The 20,281-nt window shown below is 40.4% G+C and overlaps 1 protein-coding gene across 8 annotated transcripts in view; it reads right to left on the bottom strand.

The window, feature by feature from the left end:
• The window catches only part of SGIP1 (SH3GL interacting endocytic adaptor 1), a 206,753-nt gene extending 187,327 nt beyond the window's left edge, over positions 1–19,426 (bottom strand). For 7 of the 8 annotated variants that reach the window (XM_024734668.1, XM_024734661.1, XM_024734664.1 and 4 more), the window contains exon 1: positions 11,813–11,845. In XM_024734668.1, the coding sequence (XP_024590436.1) occupies positions 11,813–11,837 (25 nt within the window). In that variant the 5' untranslated portion in view covers positions 11,838–11,845. Of the gene's footprint in view, positions 1–11,812; positions 11,846–19,099 lie in introns of those variants that run through there. The other variant, XM_024734663.1, reaches the window with a different exon arrangement.
• Between the last annotated feature and the right edge of the window lie 855 nt (positions 19,427–20,281).

The following is a 20,281-nucleotide window of genomic DNA, read 5'->3' as shown; positions in this document are numbered from 1 at the left end:
CTGGCTATTGTAAATAGAGCTGCAATGAACATTGTGGTACAAGACACTTTTTGAATTATGGTTTTCCCAGGGTATATGCCCAGTAGTGGGATTGCTGGGTCGTATGTTTTTTAAGGAACCTCCATACTGTTCTCCATAGATCTCTACAAATGACCCAGTTTCGTTCCTTTTTATGGCTGAGTAATATTCCATTGTATATATGTACCACATCTTCTTTATCCATTTGTCTGTCAATGGGCATTTAAGTTGCTTCCATGACCTGCCTATTGTAAATAATGCTGCAATGAACACTGGGGTGCATGTGTCTTTTGAATTATGGTTCATCTGTACTAATTTGTATTAATTTAATGTCTTTGTCACTATACTGTAAATTCCAGAAGGCCTGGCATTTACTCACCAGAGACACCTAGTCCTGAGCACAGTATTTGGAACCTCAATAAATACTTGCTGACAATCTTGTGAATTTGTGATAGATTAAAAACCTGAGAAAGACACACAAAAAAACCCTGAAGTTTAGGCTTGCCCAAAGGCACACAGTAAGTTGCAGAGGCAGGATTTGAACCCAGGTCTGTTTTGACTTCCAAGCCTGTGTAATTCCCTGCTGTGAATACTTAGAAAAGAACACCAGAGTCCTAAGTATCAAGAAGATTGGAATAGGAGCACATGCCACCATCAGGAAGGGGACAAATGCATACAGCATTGGCAGTTTTGGCACCTGCAGGTAGGCAGGCAGAACTGTATAGCTGGAGGTGTGCATAGGTGAATCTATTTAATGGAAGCAATAGGGACTCAGGCAATGAAATTCAGAAAGGACACAAGAGGTTTTAATGGAAACATTTGTGGAGAAAATGGAACACCGAGAGGTCAACCTCTATCAACAGCAAGGTCTCTTAAGTACTTCCATCTTTCTGATCTGGCCTAGAGAGAAAGAGACGCAGTGATGAAAGCCAGCCTAATACACTAACTGATTCAGTATCAAAATGACTATCAAACAATTGAAGTGCTTTGAAGCCATTTAAAAATAAGTACATAGGGGCTTTCTTGATGGCGCAGTGGTTAGGAATCTGCCTGCCAGTGCAGGGGACATGGGTTCAAGCCCTAGTCCGGGAAGATCCCACATGCCACGAAGCAACTAAGCCCAGGTGCCACAACTAATTAGCCTGCACTCTAGAGCCCACAAGCCACAACTACTGAGCCCACGTGCCACAACTACTGAAGCCCATGCATGTAGAACCCATGCTCTGCAACAAGAGAAGCCACCACCATGAGAAGCCCGCACACCATAACAAAGAGCTGCCCCCGCTCACCACAACTAGAGAAAGCCCATGTGCAGCAACAAAGACCCAACGCAGCCAAAAATAAATAAATAAATAAGTTAAAAAAACAAAACAAAACAAAAAAACAAGTACATAACACAAACACATATTAATATACTTTAATATCTTCAATTTTTTCACCTGTCAACATGCCTCTGAAAAAAATCTAATGCCAGAACATTTGGGTTAGGCAAAGAATTGATTGAATAAAGTCGAATTAACCCTCACTTTGAGCCCTCAGACCTCAGCACAGATGGTGCTGAGTAGTTGGGGGAAGAGCAGCACAATTCCTTCCAATTTCTCTTAGCTTTCCCAAAAATGAACATATAATTTAAATAAAATCAGAGTATTTATTACTCAAACACAGGTTCAAGACAATCTCCTCTCAGAAAAACAAACAAAAAAACCCCAAAAAACCCACTCAAAAAACCATAATGCTATCTCTAGCCACTCAAGTTCATCCAACATCCACAGTAATTGTTTAAAGACAAATGGAAGCATGACCTTCTGCTAAAACGCCTCCAGTGGCTTTCCATTGCCTCAGAATGAAGTTTAGATCCACCTCCATTCCTCGTAAAGACATCCTTGACATGAATCTTGCCTTCGTTCTTTCTTGCCTCCTTCCCCCTCCTTCACTGGTCTCCAGTCACCCTGGCTTTCCTTTTGTTCCTTGAGCTTACCAAGTTCCAGGCCTTTGACCCTTGCAATCCTCACTCCTGCAGGATCTTCACATGTCACAGTGTGAAGAAGTCTCAGCTCAAATACTTTCCCGGACACCCTAAAGTAGGATTCACCACCACTCTCCATTCTCTTCCATACGATTCTTTTTTTAAAATTGATTTTACCACCATCTGAAATTCTCTCGTTTATTCATTTGGTTTGTTAGTCTTGTCTTCTCATAGTAGAATGCAAGCTCCATGAGAGCAAGGACTCTCTGTGTCTTGCTCACAGGTATCCCATACCTAGAACCATGGTAGCTCAAAGCACTCCACTGCCACCAAAAAACTTCCTCTGTATCTTAGTCAAAGTTTATCAAGAAAGCAACGAGCTCTATCCTTCAATGTGCCAACTTGAAGTGGGTTGCCGTGAAGATAGAAGATACCAGAAAACTCTAGAAAAGAAATCCAGATTAAGTAATTTGTTCTGGCAATTAGATTGAGCAGATTAGACTTTGCTGAGATTATATATTTGGTTTTGTAACTATGCCAAGATAGATTTTAATTGGACACACTTTTAAATGTATTTTAAATTGTCCCACTACAAATTCATCATTAGAAACAATATTTTTACCCAGTTTAACAAAATGATATACTACACTGTTCAAATAAATAATTCACCAAATTAGGAAAGGTGTTGGTCTCCTGGTATCCAAAAATGAAGAAAACCATTTGTATGCATGAACGGTGGGAGGTATGGGGAGAGGGGTTAACTATAGCAGGGACACAGCCCGAAATCCTAGTACCAGGTCACAGAACCTTAAAACTAGTTAGCGCCTCCCAAATTACCTAGCCTAACCTTTCACTTGAAAACAGAGTTTCCTAGATACTAAATGTAATTATTATAGCCCTAATACTATACTACATTTATATAAAAATTTAGAGCTTTCAAAATACTTTCTCATTATATTTTGTGCTTTGATATTTATAACCTAGTGAGAAAGGCAGGAAAGTTCATATCATTTACCATCCTACAGATGGGAAAATAAAGAGATAGTGACTTGCCCAAGATACACAGCCAGAACCTTCAAATAAGACATAAAAAATCGATTCCTACCCACCTGGTAAATTCTTGGCCTCATACCCACAGCTAATAAAGAATGGTGCCAGGAGATGCTAGAATTTTTTGAATTACAATCAATTTCTCTTTCTAATCTTTGCTTTCTCTTCTCAGTGTTATATGGCTGTCCAAGGTTCCTCTGCTGGCTGGGGCAGTGCAGGACTAGAACCCAATACAGAACTTGCACCGCCTCACCAAGCTATCATATTAAATGAAAACCAAGAATTCATACTATTCCATGAGACTCAATGTGAGCCATTCTAGCTCAAAATGCAAATCAAGCTCCAGCTAACAGTATAAATGTGTAACACCAAGGAAATAGTAAAATAACATATGATGTTATGGAATATTATGCAGCCCGCAAAAATAAGGTTTTTGGAGATTATTTCGTGAGTATGATAATGACAGCTAACATTTCTTTTTGTTGTTGTTGTTGGCTGAGTTGGGTCTCCGTTGTTGTGTGCGGGCTTCCTCTAGTTGTGGTGAGCAGGGGCTATTCTTTGTTGTGGTACATGGACTTCTCATTGTGGTGGCTTCTCTTGCTGTGGAGCATGGGTTCTAGGCTGTGTGGGCTTCAGTAGTTGTGGAGCATGAGCTCAGTAGTTGTGGTGCACAGGCTCAGTAGCTGTGGCTCGTGGGCTGTTGAGTGCCCAGGCTCAGTAATTGTGACACTTAGCTGCTCTGCGGCATGTGGAATCTTCCCGGACCAGGGGTCGAACCCATGTCCCCTGAATTGGCAGGCAGATTCTTAACCACTGCGCCACCAGAGAATTCCCAACAACTAACATTTCCTGTTTTTTTCAATGTTTTTAGTGGAGTATAATTGCTTCACAATGTTGTGTTAGTTTCTGCTTTACAACGAAGTGAATCAGTTATACATACACATAGATCACCATATTGCTTCTCTCTTGCGTCTCCCACCCTGCCACCCTCCCCATTCTACCTTTCTAGCTGGTCACAAAGCACTGAGCTGATCTCCCTGTGCTATGTGACTGCTTCCCACTAGCTAGTTATTTTACATTTGGTACTGTTTTTTTTTTTAGATTCCATATATATGTGTTAGCATACGGTATTTGTTTTCCTCTTCCAGACTTCATTCTGTATGACAGACTCTAGGTCCATCCACCTCCCTACAAATAACTCAATTTCATTCCTTTTTATGGCTGAGTAATATTCCATTGTATATATGGGCCACATCTTCTTTATACATTCTTCTGTTGATGGACACTTGGTTCCTTCCATGTCCAGGCTGCTGTAAATGGAGCTGCAATGAACATTGTGGTACATGACTCTTTTTGAATTATGGTTTTCTCAGGGTATACACCCAGTAGTGGGATTGCTGGGTCATATGGTAGTTCTATTTTTAGTTTTTTGGACCCTCCATACTGTTCTCCATAGTGGCTGTATCAATTTACATTCCCACCAACAGTGTATTAGGGTTCCCTTTTCTCCACACCCTCTCCAGCATTTTTTGATGATGGCCATTCTGACCAGTGTGAGATGATATGGCATTGTAGTTTTGACTTCCATTTCTCTAATGATTCATGATGTTGAGCATTCTTTCATGTGTTTGTTGGCAATATGTATATCTCCTTTGGAGAATTGTTTGTTTAGGTCTTCTGCCTATTTTTGGATTGGGTTGTTTGTTTTTTTTAATATTGAGCTGCATGAGCTGCTTGTAAATTTTGGAGATTTATCCTTTGTCAGTTGCTTCATTTGCAAATATCTTCTCCCATTCTGAGGGTTGTCTTTCCACCTCATTTATGGTTTCCTTTTCTGTGCAAAAGCTTTTAAGCTTCATTAGGTCCCATTTGTTTATTTTTGTTTTTATTTCCATTTCTCTAGGAGGTGGGTCAAAAGGATCTTTCTGTGATTTATGTCATAGAGTGTTCTGCTTATGTTTTCCTCTAAGAGTTTGATAGTGGCTGGTCTTTCATTTAGGTCTTTAATCCATGTGGCGTTTATTGTTGTGTAGGGTGTTAGGGAGTGTTCTAATTTCATTCTTTTACATGCAGCTGTCCCGTTTTCCCAGCACCACTTATTGAAGAGGCTCTCTTTTCTCCACTGTATATGCTTGCCTCCTTTGTCAAAGATAAAGTGACCATATGTGCGTGGGTTTATCTCTGGGCTTTCTATACATTAATCTGTTAGTTCTATTAATCTATAATCTATAATAATCTATTAATCTATATTAATCTATATTTCTGCTAGTACCATACTGTCAATTACTGTAGCTTTGTAGTACAGTCTTAAGTCCAGGAGCCTGATTACTCCAGCACTGTTGTTTTTTCTCAAGAATGCTTTGGCTATTTGGGGCCTTATCTGTATTTTGGAAGAGTTTGAGAAGGATAGGTGTTAGCTCTTCTCTAAATGTTGGATAGAATTCACCCGTGAAGCCATCTGGTCCTGGGGTTTTGTTGGTTGGAAGAGTTTTAATCACAGTTTCAATTTCAGTGCTTGTGATTGGTCTGTTCATAGTTTCTATTTCTTCCTGGTTCAGTCTCGGAAGGTTGTGCATTTCTAAGAATTTGTCTTTTTCTTCCAGGTTGTCCATTTTATTGGCATATAGTTGCTTGTAGTAATCTCTCATGATCCTTTGTATTTCTGCCGTGTCAGCTATTACTTCCCTGTTTTCGTTTCTCATTCTATTGATTTGAGTCTTCTTCCTTTTTTTCTTGATGAGTCTGGCTAATGGTTTATCAACTTTGTTTATCTTCTCAAAGAACCAGCTTTTAGTTTTATTGTTCTTTGCTATCGTTTCCTTCATTTCTTTTTCATTTATATCTGATCTGAGCTTGATGATTTCTTTTTTTCTGTTGATTTTGGGGTTTTTTTTGTTCTTCTTTCTCTAATTGCTTTAGGTGTAAGGTTAGGTTGTTTATTTGAGATCTTTCTTGTTTCTTAAGGTAGGATTGTATTGCTATAAACTTCCCTCTTAGAACTGCTTTTGCTGCATCCCACCGACAGCTAACATTTCTTGATCGAGCATTTACTCTGTACCAAATGTTCTTTAAGTATATTATATTTGACATATATTAGAATAAAATAATAATAACTATATTAAACTCATTTAATCCTTATAGTAACCTTTTCATTGGGGATTATTTCATATAGAAGAAGGAACTGAGGCACAGAAGGGTTAAATAACTTGCCTAAGCTAGCATAGTTGGCAAAGGTAGAGAGATCAGGATTTGAGTCTGGGAAGTTTATCTCCAGTTCCCCTGTGCTTAACAAATATACAGGCTGCTTAGGATAGTGGTTACAATCTAATGTAAACTGGAAAAGTCATGTGTATGAATATACACACAAATATGTGTAAATATGAACATATTTATAATGATAAAATTGGGTTCTTTGACATAAATATATATTTTGAACATAAAGCTATTAAGAGCTAGCATGTATTCCGTGCTTACTTAATATGCCAGGTAAGTTGCAAGTGCAGTCTATATATTATCTTATTTTATTTCCCCACCGTCTTGTGGTAGGTGTTATGTCAACTCACTTTACTGATAAGATTGCTGAGGTTTAAAGAGTTTCAGATTGTCCGTTCCCAAAACCCATATTCTACACTCAACAAGTTGTAACTGTGTTTGGTTATTTTATTGATATAACAATGAGATTAGTGGTGATTTCAATTTCTTCTTCACATCTTCTTTGTATCTTTTAAGTTTTCTACAATGAAACCTAGTCTTCCTTAAAATGAGAGGAACACAATTAAAAGAGTCAGGAGGAATGTGTGAGATACTAGATTAACTGCATGCTCCTGGAACCAGAGTGTGGCTTTTGGCCTGAGTGAGCCTACACAGCAGACGGGTGCTTTGGGGAGAGCAGAGAGAGCACAGTCCCCCGGGGTACTGCCTAGCATCCAGAAACCATGCTGGAGCCTTCTATGTGCCCAAAAGAGTAAATTGAGTAAGTCTTTCCTATGGAGCAAATACTCTTCTAAATGTTTTATGTATATTAACTCATTTAATTATTATGATAGCCATAGACTGGGTGGCTTGACTATCCTCCAAAGAGTCTGTTATCCCTCGACAGGATTCATTCATTCACTTGATATTTACTTAGCACTTATACAGGCCACACAGTGATAATACAAAAATGAGTAAAACATGGTCCTGGCTCTAGCCAAGTCCTTGGGTCTTTGGGGGAGACACAAACAAAGTAGGTGTAAGAACAAAAAATAGCAGCTAATATTTATTGAGAGCTTAACATTTTGCCTCAAGACTGCAACATCAACCCCACCTAAGTTTCTAGCCTGCCAGTCTGTTCTGTGGACTTTGGACTTGCCAGTCCTCACAATCAAGTGACCCATTTCCTTAAAAATCTCTCTCTCTCTCCCTCTCTCTCTCACCTATTGGTTCCGTATCTCCAGAGAACTCTGAGTGCAAAAGTGTACTTTCTGATTTAATCCTCAAGAACTTTATGTGATTAAATTACCCATGAGAAAGATACTTTTATTATCACTCTCATTTTCCAGATGAGAAAACAGGTTCACTAGCTTCTCAAGGTCACACACATGAGGTTTAACCTAGGTCAGTCTGACTCCAAAGCCAGGGCTCTTAAACCTTCTGCTACTTGGCCTTGGAGAATGGGAATTGAGAATTAAGTACAAGGAAGGAAGCACCTCACCATCAACCTGGGAGACTGTAGGAAGGCTTCCTTGAAGGGGTTGCTTTTGTTTGACCTTGAATGATCAGAACAGACCGTTACCACACAGAGAAGGGGAGGGACAGCATATACAAGGGAAAGAGAAGGCAAGGCACTTCTGTTTGGCAGGGGCAGTGAGACATGAGGGCATAACATGGCCCATGTGTGAAAGTGTTGCACGGCACACGAATGCATTTGGACCTCATATTAGAAGCATGAGGAGCAATCAAAGGCAGCTGAGGAAAGGGATCTCTTTGATGGCTGTGAGGAGGATGGATTGGAAGATGGAAGCAGCAACGCCTTGTCCGGTGTGATAGCAGGGGATGAAAGAGAGAGAACAGAGTCAGGAGCTCTTCAGGAAGGATAATCAACAGCTCTTGAGGACCTACTGACACAAGGCAGGCAGGAAGGAGGAGTCAGGAACAAATCCCAACAAGGACTCTGGCTTGGTTACTTGGTAGACACAGTTCTTCGAATTCGGGGCACAAGGAGGCTAAGAGAAACTTGATGGTTAAGGTCAACAGCACAGGAGTAGGGTCCTACCTGTTACAAGGCTTACAGACCACTTCCTATTATTACTACCATAACCAGGGCTGTGAGCAATTTTTCACATGTTATTTTTCAGTGACTCACTAAGGGCATTTGTAAAGGCTAGGTGCACAGCTAGACCACCCGTATTCTAGTTTTATGCATTGTATTTCAACTTACGGAAACTGCCCGTGGTAGGGAGAGAAAAGTGATATCATCTCATGTGCCAACTTCAATCAACTGGCAGAGGTGGCCTGGAATGTGATGTTGAGATAGGTGCTGAGGCCGGACAGGAAGATGACTATGATTGATTAGTGATGTCTGCCATGTTCAAGAAAGGGGCAGCATAGCACACGGACACTGAGAATAGAGGATGATAGAATATGCTAGTAACTAACAGTATGAAGAGAAGAGGGAAATCTATAAGCCTTCTCTGCAAAAGAGATGCAGCAATAATCTACTTGAAAAGCAAAATAGCAAGCAGTAGTGCCTAGCCACCAAATGCTAACAGACCCACATGTAACAAACAAGCTGAGAGAGATCCATCTGAGAAAGTAACTGGCATTTGCATCACACCCTTTCAGATGTTTTTATATTGATGACCTCATTGGATTTTCACAATGACTCTGAGGGAGGGAACCAGCATTATTGCTACCTTACAAATGGGGAGGGTGAGGCCAAAGCAGGTCCAGAACTCACTCAAGGTCATATAGCTACTCAGGAGGTACAGCCTCTTCAGGTCCTGGTCCTTCCCTCCACATGGCCCTGACTCACCAACAGCAGATGCAGGAGCCATGGCAGCCCAGGAGGCAGCTATAAATGGCCCCATTGTATGCACACTCAGTAGAGCTACGGCCCTGGGGACACATTCATTTGTGTGTCTTTGGGCAGTCACCCAATCAGCCCCAGCACCTTTGAACGTGAAAGACACCACAGGTTCCAAGTCTTTGTCTATTCACATTTTTGGAATCATTATTAAAATAAACTTTGTCTTGCCCTCTTACAGAAAGAATAAAAATCCTTGGGAAGGTTGTTTCATTTGGTTTTGGTTTCCTCAATGCAAAATGAGGTTGGACTAGATTGGTTAATCTTCCAGGGTAGCACACACCATCACGCTTTTATGATAATGGTCAAGGCTTTCACGGAATGTCAGTGAACACCGAGCTGTCCTTCTCAGAGAGAAAGGGCTTTTGTTCATAGTGGGAGCCAGGCTTTCTGATAAAGTGTTTTGTAGAATGTAAGCTGTGAAAGTTTAGAGTCCACTGGCTTAGTGATATCACATGTCCCTTCCCGTCATAAAATTCGAGGAACCAGTGTCATTGAAAGGAGCCCATTGGGCTAAAACACTCCTGCATTAGGTAGCCTTCTTCAGGATGGTGGCTGTTCTAAAAGCTCATGACCTGATAATAAAATTAACTTGCTTAGTTTTGAAGAAGGCTCTTGAAATACCGTGTCAAATTTAGACAATGTGCTGTTGGCTTGTCAGCCAGAGACCCAGGCCAAACAATTTCAGATTTGAGCAGGATGTTCCAATCACGGCATTAAACAAACAAAGAACACTTGACTAGGATTCAAGTTTGGCTAATAAATGCTGGTTCTGCCTTTTGGTAAGGTGGTCACCTTGAACAAGTCACTTAACATCACTGACCCCTGGTTGCCTCCTGTTTGAAATGAAGATAGTAATGCCTATTTCTACCACACAGAGATAGTGTAGAATAAAATACGTACAGAGTATGTGATAATATATACTAGACTCTGAGTTTCTGAGGATGGCAACTACAGCTGCCCCTTTTTGCTATCATATTCACTGGGCCTAGAATTGCACATGAGACTAAGGAAAAAGTTCCAGATATACCTGTTAAATGAATGAAACATTTTGGAAACTTTGAAGTATGTTCAAGAGCCACATAATTTTAGGACAATGTCCTAAGTTAGATAGGACATGTTAGATAACATGTTAGGTAACATCTTCCTTATACTGTTTGTAAAGATATGAGACATGGGTCACTCTGCGCCTTTAAAAAAAATCCTAAAATACTAGCCCTGGTACATAGTAGAAATTTATATGAACCAAATAAAAATAAAAGCTTCTGATACATAGTCAAAATATTTGTGAATTGATGTGTAATTCTGATTCTGATATCACCTTATCATGAAGCTCTATCTTTTGTGTGGAAATGTTCAAGACTAGAATTGTAGCTGAACTCTCAGCTCTAACTTTGGGCTTGAAACCATAAGCCAAGGCAAGAGCATGATATGCATCCACTTGCTGAAATACAGGGGAAGAATGGGTCTGAGAGGAACCATCAAAAGACAGTCACAGAACTAGGATCAGAATACCAGGCTTCTGAATGCCCACCTGTTGCTTGACACATGGATAACACAGGTCCATGTAGAGTGACTTCTGCAAAAGGAAACTGGCTTTCCTACCATTGGAAAGGATCCAGCGATTCCACTCCTGGGTATTTGTCTGAAGAAAACAAAAACACTAATTCCAAAAGATACATGCATCCCAATGTTCGTCACAGCATTATTTACAATAGTCAAAGATATGGAAGCAACCTAAGTGTCCCTCAACAGATGAATGGATAAAGAAGACATGATAATATGTTTATATATGTATGTATATATATATATATGTGTGTATATATCTATATGTATATGTACACACACACACACACACACACACACACACGCATACAATGGAATATTACTCAGCCATAAAAGAGGATGAAATCTTGCCATTTGCAACAACATGGATGGACTTGGAGGGTACTGTGCTAAGTGGAATAAGTCAGACAGAGAAAGACAAATACTGTTTGTTTTCACTTATATGTGGAATCTAAAAAACAAAACTAATAACCAAATATAAGAAAACAGACTCACAGATAGTGGTTGCCAGAGGGAAGGGCTGTGGGGGTATTGGTGATATAGGTGAAGGTACAAACTACCAATTATACAATATAAATAATAGGAATGTAATGTACAACACAGGGAATATAGTCAATAATATTACAATAACTTTGTATGGTGAGTAATCTATAAAAATATTGAATCACCACGTTGTACACCAGAAACTAATATGATATTGTAAGTCAACTATATTTCAACCAAAAAAAAAAAGAAAAAAAAAAGAAAGGGGGCTTCCCTGGTTGCGCAGTGGTTAAGAATCCACCTGCCAATGCACGGCACACGGGTTCGATCCCTGGTCCGGGAAGATCCTACATGCCGCGGAGCACCTACTGAGCCTGCTCTCTAGAGCCCGTGCCATGCGCCACAACTACTGAGCCTGCTCTCTAGAGCCCGCGAGCCACAACTACTGAAGCCTGCACGCCTAGAGCCCGTGCTCTGCAACAAGAGAAGCCACCTCAATGAGAAGCCTGCACACCACAACGAAGAGTAGCCCCCACTCGCCACAACTAGAGAAAGCCATGCACAGCAACAAAGAACCAAAGCAGCCAAAAGTAAATAAGTAAAATAAATAAATTTTTTTAAAAAGAGAGAGAGAAAGGGGCTCATAGGTGTCTATTTGTTCTTACCTCTCTGAATACCTCTCTTGAACATTCCCCCGACCTTTGCTCCAGACCCACGGGCCTCCTTGCTGTTCCGCCCACATTCTGAGCCTTTCACTGGCTCTTCCCCCTGCTTCTTTAGACTGCTCCTCTAGGTAATTACTTGGCTGCTCACTCCCTTCCCTCCCTCAAGTCTTTGCTCAAATGTCTTCTCAGCGAGGCTTTCCATCAACAGCCTATTTAGTAACTGCAACCCCATCTGCCCCGATCCTTCCACTACTTCCTCTATCCCCTTTCTCCACTCGTCTCTTCTCCAAAGCCCTCACCCCCATCCAATGTACTCTGCATTTTATTTTATTTTTTCATGTCTCTCTTGCACCAAACAGGAAGCTCCGTGCAGGCAGGAATCTGTTTTATTCACTATTGAGCCTCTAGCACCTAGAACCATGCCTAACACCTAGTATTCATTCAATATACAATTTTTAATGGGCACATAAATAGTTCTATGCTAAGAGCTATATAAGAGGGTTGCATAGATGCACTTTTGTCTTCTAGCACAGCAAAGATGCAAGACAAACTTGTAGCATAAGTGCAAAAGGACAGCAGAGGAAGAATAAACCGATAAAAGCAGATACTAATATATTTGAATCATTTTTTGTGTCAGCAAAGGTATGTTCTGAGGTAGGATGAAGAGGAGTCAATCATTAGAATTTAAACCTTGGAGGGAGTGAATATGTGGAATCCAAATCATTCAGTAAATGCCAGAGACTCTTAGAGCTGGAAGTTCTAGAGGGATGACAGATCAATGCTCGTATTTTGTTTGCAAGGAAACAGAACCCCAGGAAGGTAAAGTAATCCTCTCAAGACACATAGCCAAGAAGTTACAACACTTAGTCTCAAACCTAAGTCTGACTTCTGAGTCCATGCTCTTTCACCCCAAAAAATCCAGTCTGCACAAATTCAGAGAACATATTGAGTTTCTAAGATTCATAGATTCTCCAATCGAGAATAATTTGGCATCTGAAAAACCTCACATACCAACACATTGCCACTGCATGCACAAATACATTGTACAATAGTACACTAGTTTACATACATCAATTTATTTAAAAACACTTTCCCAAATTCCAAGTCAAACTTTCTAGCTCTATAATCTATTATTTTCAGATCTGGTCATAAACCAGAGAAAAGGAAAGAGAGCCCTGGAATGAAAAGGAGGAATGGAAGAATGAGAAAAATGGAGAAAGGAAGGCAGAAATACAAGGAAAGCAGAAGGAAGAGAAAAAAATATATGTACAGGATATTGACAACAATGCCTCTGGGAATGTCTTTGAATAGCTCTGCTATAACTTGTCTTTTTCCAGTATGAAATCATTTCCTTGGAGCTAATCACCAAAATAATTTAAGCTCGAGTACATATTTTCAAATGGACTATTTCTTTTCTTTTGCTTCTCAAAAGGTATTATCTGTAACTTACAATTAGTACTCCATAACACATATCTTTTCCCTAGTTATCTCATGTTTATAGATCTTGTTTCTCCAGCAAGAACATACATTTGAGCAATTTATTTTTCTTATATCCACCATAATGCCCCAAATAATACCTTATAATGTAAACTATGAAGTCATCAGAGTCATTTACATCAGGTTTTACTCACTTAGTCAATAAACAAACATCTAAGCATCCACTCTGCATTAAGAGCTAAGGATACAGAGGGGAGATGACAGACCAGATTCCTGCCCTCATGGAGCTTACCTCTGAGTGAGAGATTTAGCCGATACACCATTAAACAACCATGAATAATAAATACAGCTCTTAGGAGAGAGAGGACACTGAGATGGACTCAGGGCCCAGGGTGTGTGTCTGGGAGCTTGGGATGACAAGGATGGTAGGGAAGGCCTCCTGACGAGGCGGCAGTATTGCTGGGATCACAAGAGAATCAGTTACTCCATGAGCTGGCAAAAGAGTGTTCTAGGCAGGGCAAAAGCCCTGAGACAGGAAAGTATTTGTTCTAGACACTCTGAGAGAGGCAGCAAGGCTGTCGGTGTTAAGTGCCATGTGAGATGAGCTTGAAGAAGCACAGAAGGCCAGCGTGTGCCGGCTCCTGTATGCTCTAGATTTTAAGAGAAATGAGAAGGTATTGAAGTTTTTTTAAATAAGGAAGCGACATGATAGAAAATATTAAATAGAGATACTGAATATCTTTCTAACACCCTGTAGGTACAATTAAATGGCATACATGTTCCAAGAATGGAGATTCATTCCTCCCCAAGTCTACACCTTCCTTCCCCAAAGCTCTTCCGCTGGTGAGCAAGCCATCCTAAGCCCATAGAAATATTAGGTAGTCAGTGCACAAACCCATTAGATCCAATACCTCTGCCCCACACCCTACTTTCTCCTCAAAGGAATCCTGCACTTAGCATGCTCCCTAATTCCCTTCTACCTATGATCTCTTCTCCAGTTAATTTCTCCTCAGAGACTTTTGTAGACGCGTGAGCTCACATCCATTATAATCCCTTAACTTTTTCAACTCCTTTACAATTATCTTTCTCTCTTTCTTAATTCCATTTGTGAGTTTCCATAAAGTGGTCACAATTAAACAGCATTAGATATGATAAAATTGAATTGCAAATAGGTAAGCCACAAGTATGGACGTAAAATTGAACATAATTGAAAAATCCAGTGTTGAGTCTCTAAAACTTCTAAAAATACTTAAAAAAAAAAACTCTTCAAAATTTCTCTCCATCTCCTCATTGTCCTCTAAGTAAACCTTCTTCCCCTCAAGTAGCAACATTAGAAATAGAAAGTACATTTAATGCCATTGTTCTCTTTTGGCTAACTACTATAGTAACTGTCATGTTCTTTATACATTTCATGGCAAATATTTAGTTTCAGGTAGATAACAGGTTAACAGCCTTTGATGGATTACTGAAAGAATGCAACCATCATTTATATCATCATTTCTACAGGAAAACTTGTTTCAAGTGACCAGATCCCAAACAAACCCAGGAACATAAAAATTGAGTTGCTGACTTCCTGCAACTTGTTTATTTGAAACATGGATAGTGTATGTGCCAAATCCAACAGAAAGAATTATCCACAGTCTTCTAGCGTGGTTTATCTAAGTTAATTTTTTTGAAAAGACTACATGTTCTTTTTAGAGATTTAAAGTTGGCCTTGGGAATTGGATGGGAATTTATACATAACAGGAGGCTGTTTCCAACCCTGAGCCCCTTAGGAAGGAGAGAACTTACATAAGGGATGGAATATATATTATAATCTCATAGGCATGCTTAAGATTTTCCAAAATATCATCACCATTTCTGGGAAGGGAACTGGTAGAACAGTGAGAAGCATTCCCTTTAAAACTTCTTAGCTAACTAGAAAATGAACAGTTCCAGCTTCAAAATGCTTCGTTCCTTTTTGATTACAGCAAAGAAATTTCCAAATAAATAAACTTCATTTCTAGATAGGGGAAAGAAAAGCCTTTACTGTTACAAGGTTCACTGCCACAACAGAAGATCAGTTAATCTAGAATTGTTTAAATTTTTCTAAATATTGATTTTGGAGGTAAAAGGTATTAACAAGGAATTGAGAGGTATGATTCTGTGAGTACTCACATTTAAAAGAGAGACAGATGCAACCAAAGAAACTTAAGGCCTAGCTTTCAATCAGGTTAATATACCCACCTTGATACAAAGTAAAAAGAAAAAGTTCATATTTAAAACGTTATGAGGGATCAAAAATAGGAGCTTTCTTGTTAAATGAACTTGGGTCCGAAATCCATCCTCCCATTTTTCTGCCTCAATGCATTAGTTTTTATTTTTACAATTTAGAAAAAGTACTGCAGAAGCACTCCGTGCAGAATACATTTACTTGCAGGTTATTGTGAATAGTAAAAATAATAAAATTAAATTCCTCCGCACATTGCGATTAAACCCAGTAAACCCTTAAAATATGCTTGTTAACTTCAAAAATTATTTATAGGATGAAACTACTGGCCTCCCCTACACTTTTCTTTCCAGTAAAACACCTAAGAGCCTGAATAGGGAACTGAAAACACAAGCACTTCCAGTCCAGTTCCTCCACACAAGGGAAAATTTCCCAGACTGCCTTACAAATTAATAAATGTCCCTGGAAACCCTGACTTAGTTTCACTTATCTTTAAAAAAAGTAGCTAAAAGGTCATTTTCAAACTTTAATAATAATAATATGTGAAAAACAACAGAATCCCTGAATAGTTGCCCTAACCACACAGACTGTACTGTAAGCTTGGCCAACATATATGCCCTTTAGCAAATAATTCCCTCTGCTCATCCTCTTTCCCTTCACAGTCATACTACATAAGGCTCCACACACAGGGCATTCTTTAGGAAAGACCCAATACTAACCACTGCCAAAAAATAAAGAATGCAGGAATCAACAAATCGGGTCCCTTAAAATATACTTTTTAAAAGAAAAATATTTGAAAGGAGTCATGGAGCCACAAACGACCAATAACGTGCTTGAGGTCCCTGCAGAAGTACTTCACTGCCTTCTGTGATACTTGAATCACTGGGGAGGTAGTAACAGTTCTCTTCTATGGCCTGAATTTCCAATAGGCATTGAATGAATGGAGCTTATATCCTGTTCCATCAAAATGAGAACACAAAATTAAACCATAAGCCATTCTGATGAATATTTGTATACTCTTGTTTTACACAAAGTAGAGAAGTAGCTTTGAAAAGTTGCCATGGCCATGCTTTTCCTGAGCACTAGACTAAAACACTTCAGTAAATATAGAAATATATACACACACAAATGCAAATGTGGGTTCTCTCCCTTTCTAAAATACTGTATATGTGTGGATGACATATGTGTGTGCAACTCGTGTGTGTGTGTGTGTGTGTGTGTGTGTGTGTGTGTGTGTGTGTGTGGCATATGAACTAATTGAGAAGACAGCATGTTACCTATCTGCATGTTTGGTGACACATTCTCAGAGCCCACTGACGTTTTGGCAGACGGCTGCCATGACAGGATTTCAGGGTGCTTTTTAGGGGCTTTCTTATCTTTCCAAGGCTATCATGATAGATGGAAGCCTAGCTTCTTCTAGGGAAGAGTTAAGTGGGAATGACAACTGCTATAACACACTTTCAGAGCAATTCAGAGGTGAAATTCTGAGATGCAGTATCAGAAATATGCATATATTGCCAGAAAGGCTGGCAACTAAGTTGGAAGGCCATGGATAAGCAAACTGATTCCTGATTAAGGTTCCCACCAGCCTTTCTAAGGTCCCTGAACCGTGAAGGTAATAAGTCTTGAATAGTATTTAAGTAGGAGCTTTAAGTAGATAAAAATTATTAGTTTCATTTAAATGTTTAAGCCACTGGAAACACCTGTCCAATTTCTTTTGCAAGGATCTGATGGATGGCCACCGCACCTCTAAGTGTCACCTTTAATTCATAACAGTGCTCAGATAGCATCCTTCATTAGATAAATTTGGTCAACGCAGAGCAATAGTGTTAATTCAGCTCCAACACATGTCTTTGTTACAGTTCTCATTTCAGTGTAGGCAGCTCAGATAAGCTTATCACAGGGCTTCGAACTGACATTCTGGGGTGGCACAATAGACAATATTACCAAGAGAATCATTAATAAGCATCAAAAAATATTACTTCCTTCAAAGATACTTTAAGTCCATAGTCTATAAGGCAAGAAGTAAAAGGAAAGCTCTTCCACTTCCCCGTGTAAGATTAAAATCTAATCAGAACGTGTGCGGATTTATTCTCAAGAAATGCTACGTGAAATTTAGCTGGAGAAACCTAGTACCTCTATAGACACAAATTTTTTCTGAAGAGGGTAATCCACGTGAGCTTCTAATTGTAAAGTTCATCAGTAATGCTCTTTCTTGTTTGTTTTGCCTTGTTACTCAAAGGTTAAATCCATTTTGGATTTCATTTTGAATTAATGAAAATGATTTAATCTTAGAGCATTAGTAATCTCACTTTATTTAAAGGCCTATATTTAAAAAACTAGCTTGAGAACCCTTTGCAAACAAGACCAGTCTCCACAGCAAAATGATACCCAATCTCTCTTTTCAGGCTATTTTCTAAAATCTGTGGGCCATGACTGTAGAATTCTTCACTCCCCAAATCACATTAACAATGTTTGACATGATGACAGAGAAAGCAAAAAGAATTCATTTCTGCCAAATAAGTACAGGCAACGCTTCTGTTTTTTGCAACCATTCTCCTCTTATTCCATTTTGGTAAATTTCTAAGGAATATTTAAAATCTGTAAGACAGACCTTGGCTTAAGAGGTGGCCTCTCTGCCATTTTCATGGCTGATTTGAGACCCATTATGCACTCGATTCCGCATTGTGAAATCCAGGCTGGGGACAAATTTCTGCCTGTCATCTTAGGAAAGGCCAGGAGTTTTGCACCATCCTGTAGTGTGAAAACAGAAAATCAAAGCCGGGGTAGGGCTGCCTGCTTCTTTCCTAATCAGCTTGCTGCTTTTCTGAGGCACTCTTGGTTGTCACCATCTCAAGCTTAGAAGGGTAATTTAGTAGAATAAAATAGAGTTTAAACAATATCACCCCAGGGAAAGTTCCTCCTTACACTTAAAATCGAATGCAAAAAGGTAATCAGTTAAGTAATCATTTGATGCTTGGCTAAGAACCATTGCATGGAGAACACATTTAGGAAGCACAAAATTCTTTTTTTTTAACCTGATAAGACCCTGAATCAGAAGCCAAGAGTCCCAGATATTTTCCTCATACTGCTCATTCTGTTGCAATGACAGCCCCATAAAACTATAGCTTATGGACTAAATTTGTTGCACCTCTCACCCCAACAGTATGATGTAAATTGCAGAGATAAAAATACCTTACAAGAATTTTTAAAATTTTTAAACAGTTCACTGAAAATGACAGCATGCATAACTCTGTCAATGACCTCTCCTGTCTAATGTTAATTTCAGAAGACAAGTTTCCGTTGTAAATGTTTAATCAGTGTAGTCCCAGGAACCCAGAGCAGAAAACCTTATCTTCTCTCCCAACTTCTTTGCTTTGCAAGCTCTTTGCTAGCTCTATCTCAGCTCCTTGCAAGCACTTTAGGCAAGCTCTGTAGGTTCTGAGCTAAACAAGAAGCCCTGTGGTTTGATTCCATTAGTCTGAGCCCTGGTCCGCTGCAAGCAAACTGCAGAATTTCTGCTTGCAAATCCTGGCAACAAGGTTCTAGACCAGCCACAAACACAGACTGTACACATAATTCAACACTGTTCTGCCCAAACCTTGCCTGAAGCCAGTCAACCACAGCAGAAAGCATCCTACCTTCCATCATGGTGGCAGAATTGCATTCCTTAATTTCCAAAGAGTCTGAAAAAAGACAGGAGGATACGATTCCAGGTCCCAGCTAAGTCCTCACAACGCTGTTGCTGCTGTCGAGAGATCTGCTCTGTCCGATGCTGAAGCCAAAGGAGACAAGTGTTAACCCCAAAGATAGGCCATGGATGCTTGTGGTGCTGCTTCACCTACAGGCTCCCAGGAAGATGCTGCGAGAGAAAGGGAGAGGAACAGCAAGCCGGCCAAGCTGCACCGCCTGCGCTGCCTCGGCCAATCCCTTCAGCTCTGGACCGCGTCACATGGTAGCCAGCCTGCATCTCCTGACACAATACCCCCGGAGAGCACACAGAACCTATTTCCCGTCCCCATTCCCCTCCACCCCCATCCCCTCCGCTTGTCACCAAATGCACAGCCCCTTCCCCACCTGGTGACGCACTTCCCCCGCCCCTCCTCTTCGTCTTCTTAAGCCTATTGCAGCGTCTGGGTACCCGAGATTAATTATCAGACGCTGCCACCTTAACCGGGGACGCTGGCATGAAACGAGCACCTAAGTGGCTCGCTGCGGAGGAGACTTTCTTTTCGTTTTTCTTTTCTTTCTTTTCTTTTTTTTTTAAGAAAAACTTCTTAATTATTCCGTGCAGCCTGAAGTCTTGGCTGCACACTTTCAAGCTCCTATTGCTATCTCCCTTTGCCCTGAAGGAATTCCAAATGTCAGTTATCTGTGGCCTCCGCACACATCTGTGACCCTCTCTCGCGCTCTGTTTGCCTCTCTCTCTCTCTCTCTCTCTCTCTCTCTCTCTCATTCAGGAGAGAAAAATCAATCCGGCTGACGTCACATCATAAACAATTATCCCCAAAAGGATGATGCAGAAGAAATATCACCCCAGTTGCCTTCAAAAGAGCCAGAGAATTAATCGCGCATGACACGCCGAAGGGCTGGGAACTGTCATTAAAACAAAGAAACAAAAGAACCCACCCGAGTGGGGCTCTGGAATCGCACTGGCAACGCTTGAGATAATTTCTGGGGCGGGAGGCGGGAGAGAGGGGAGCAGGCGGGGAGTGAGGCCTCAGCCCGACGGAAGCCAGCTGTGCGCGCCGCTTCCTCCCACTCGGACCTGGGCAGCCGGCCGCCGACCAGACCGCGGGGCGCAGCTCCGCTCGGCGTTCGAA

Source organism: Neophocaena asiaeorientalis, unplaced genomic scaffold (genome assembly GCF_003031525.2).
Source record: "Neophocaena asiaeorientalis asiaeorientalis breed wild unplaced genomic scaffold, Neophocaena_asiaeorientalis_V1.1 scaffold15, whole genome shotgun sequence".
Lineage (NCBI taxonomy): Eukaryota > Metazoa > Chordata > Mammalia > Artiodactyla > Phocoenidae > Neophocaena > Neophocaena asiaeorientalis.
The sequence above is the reverse complement of the archived record's forward strand: the minus strand, read 5'-3'. Positions and strand labels throughout refer to the sequence as shown.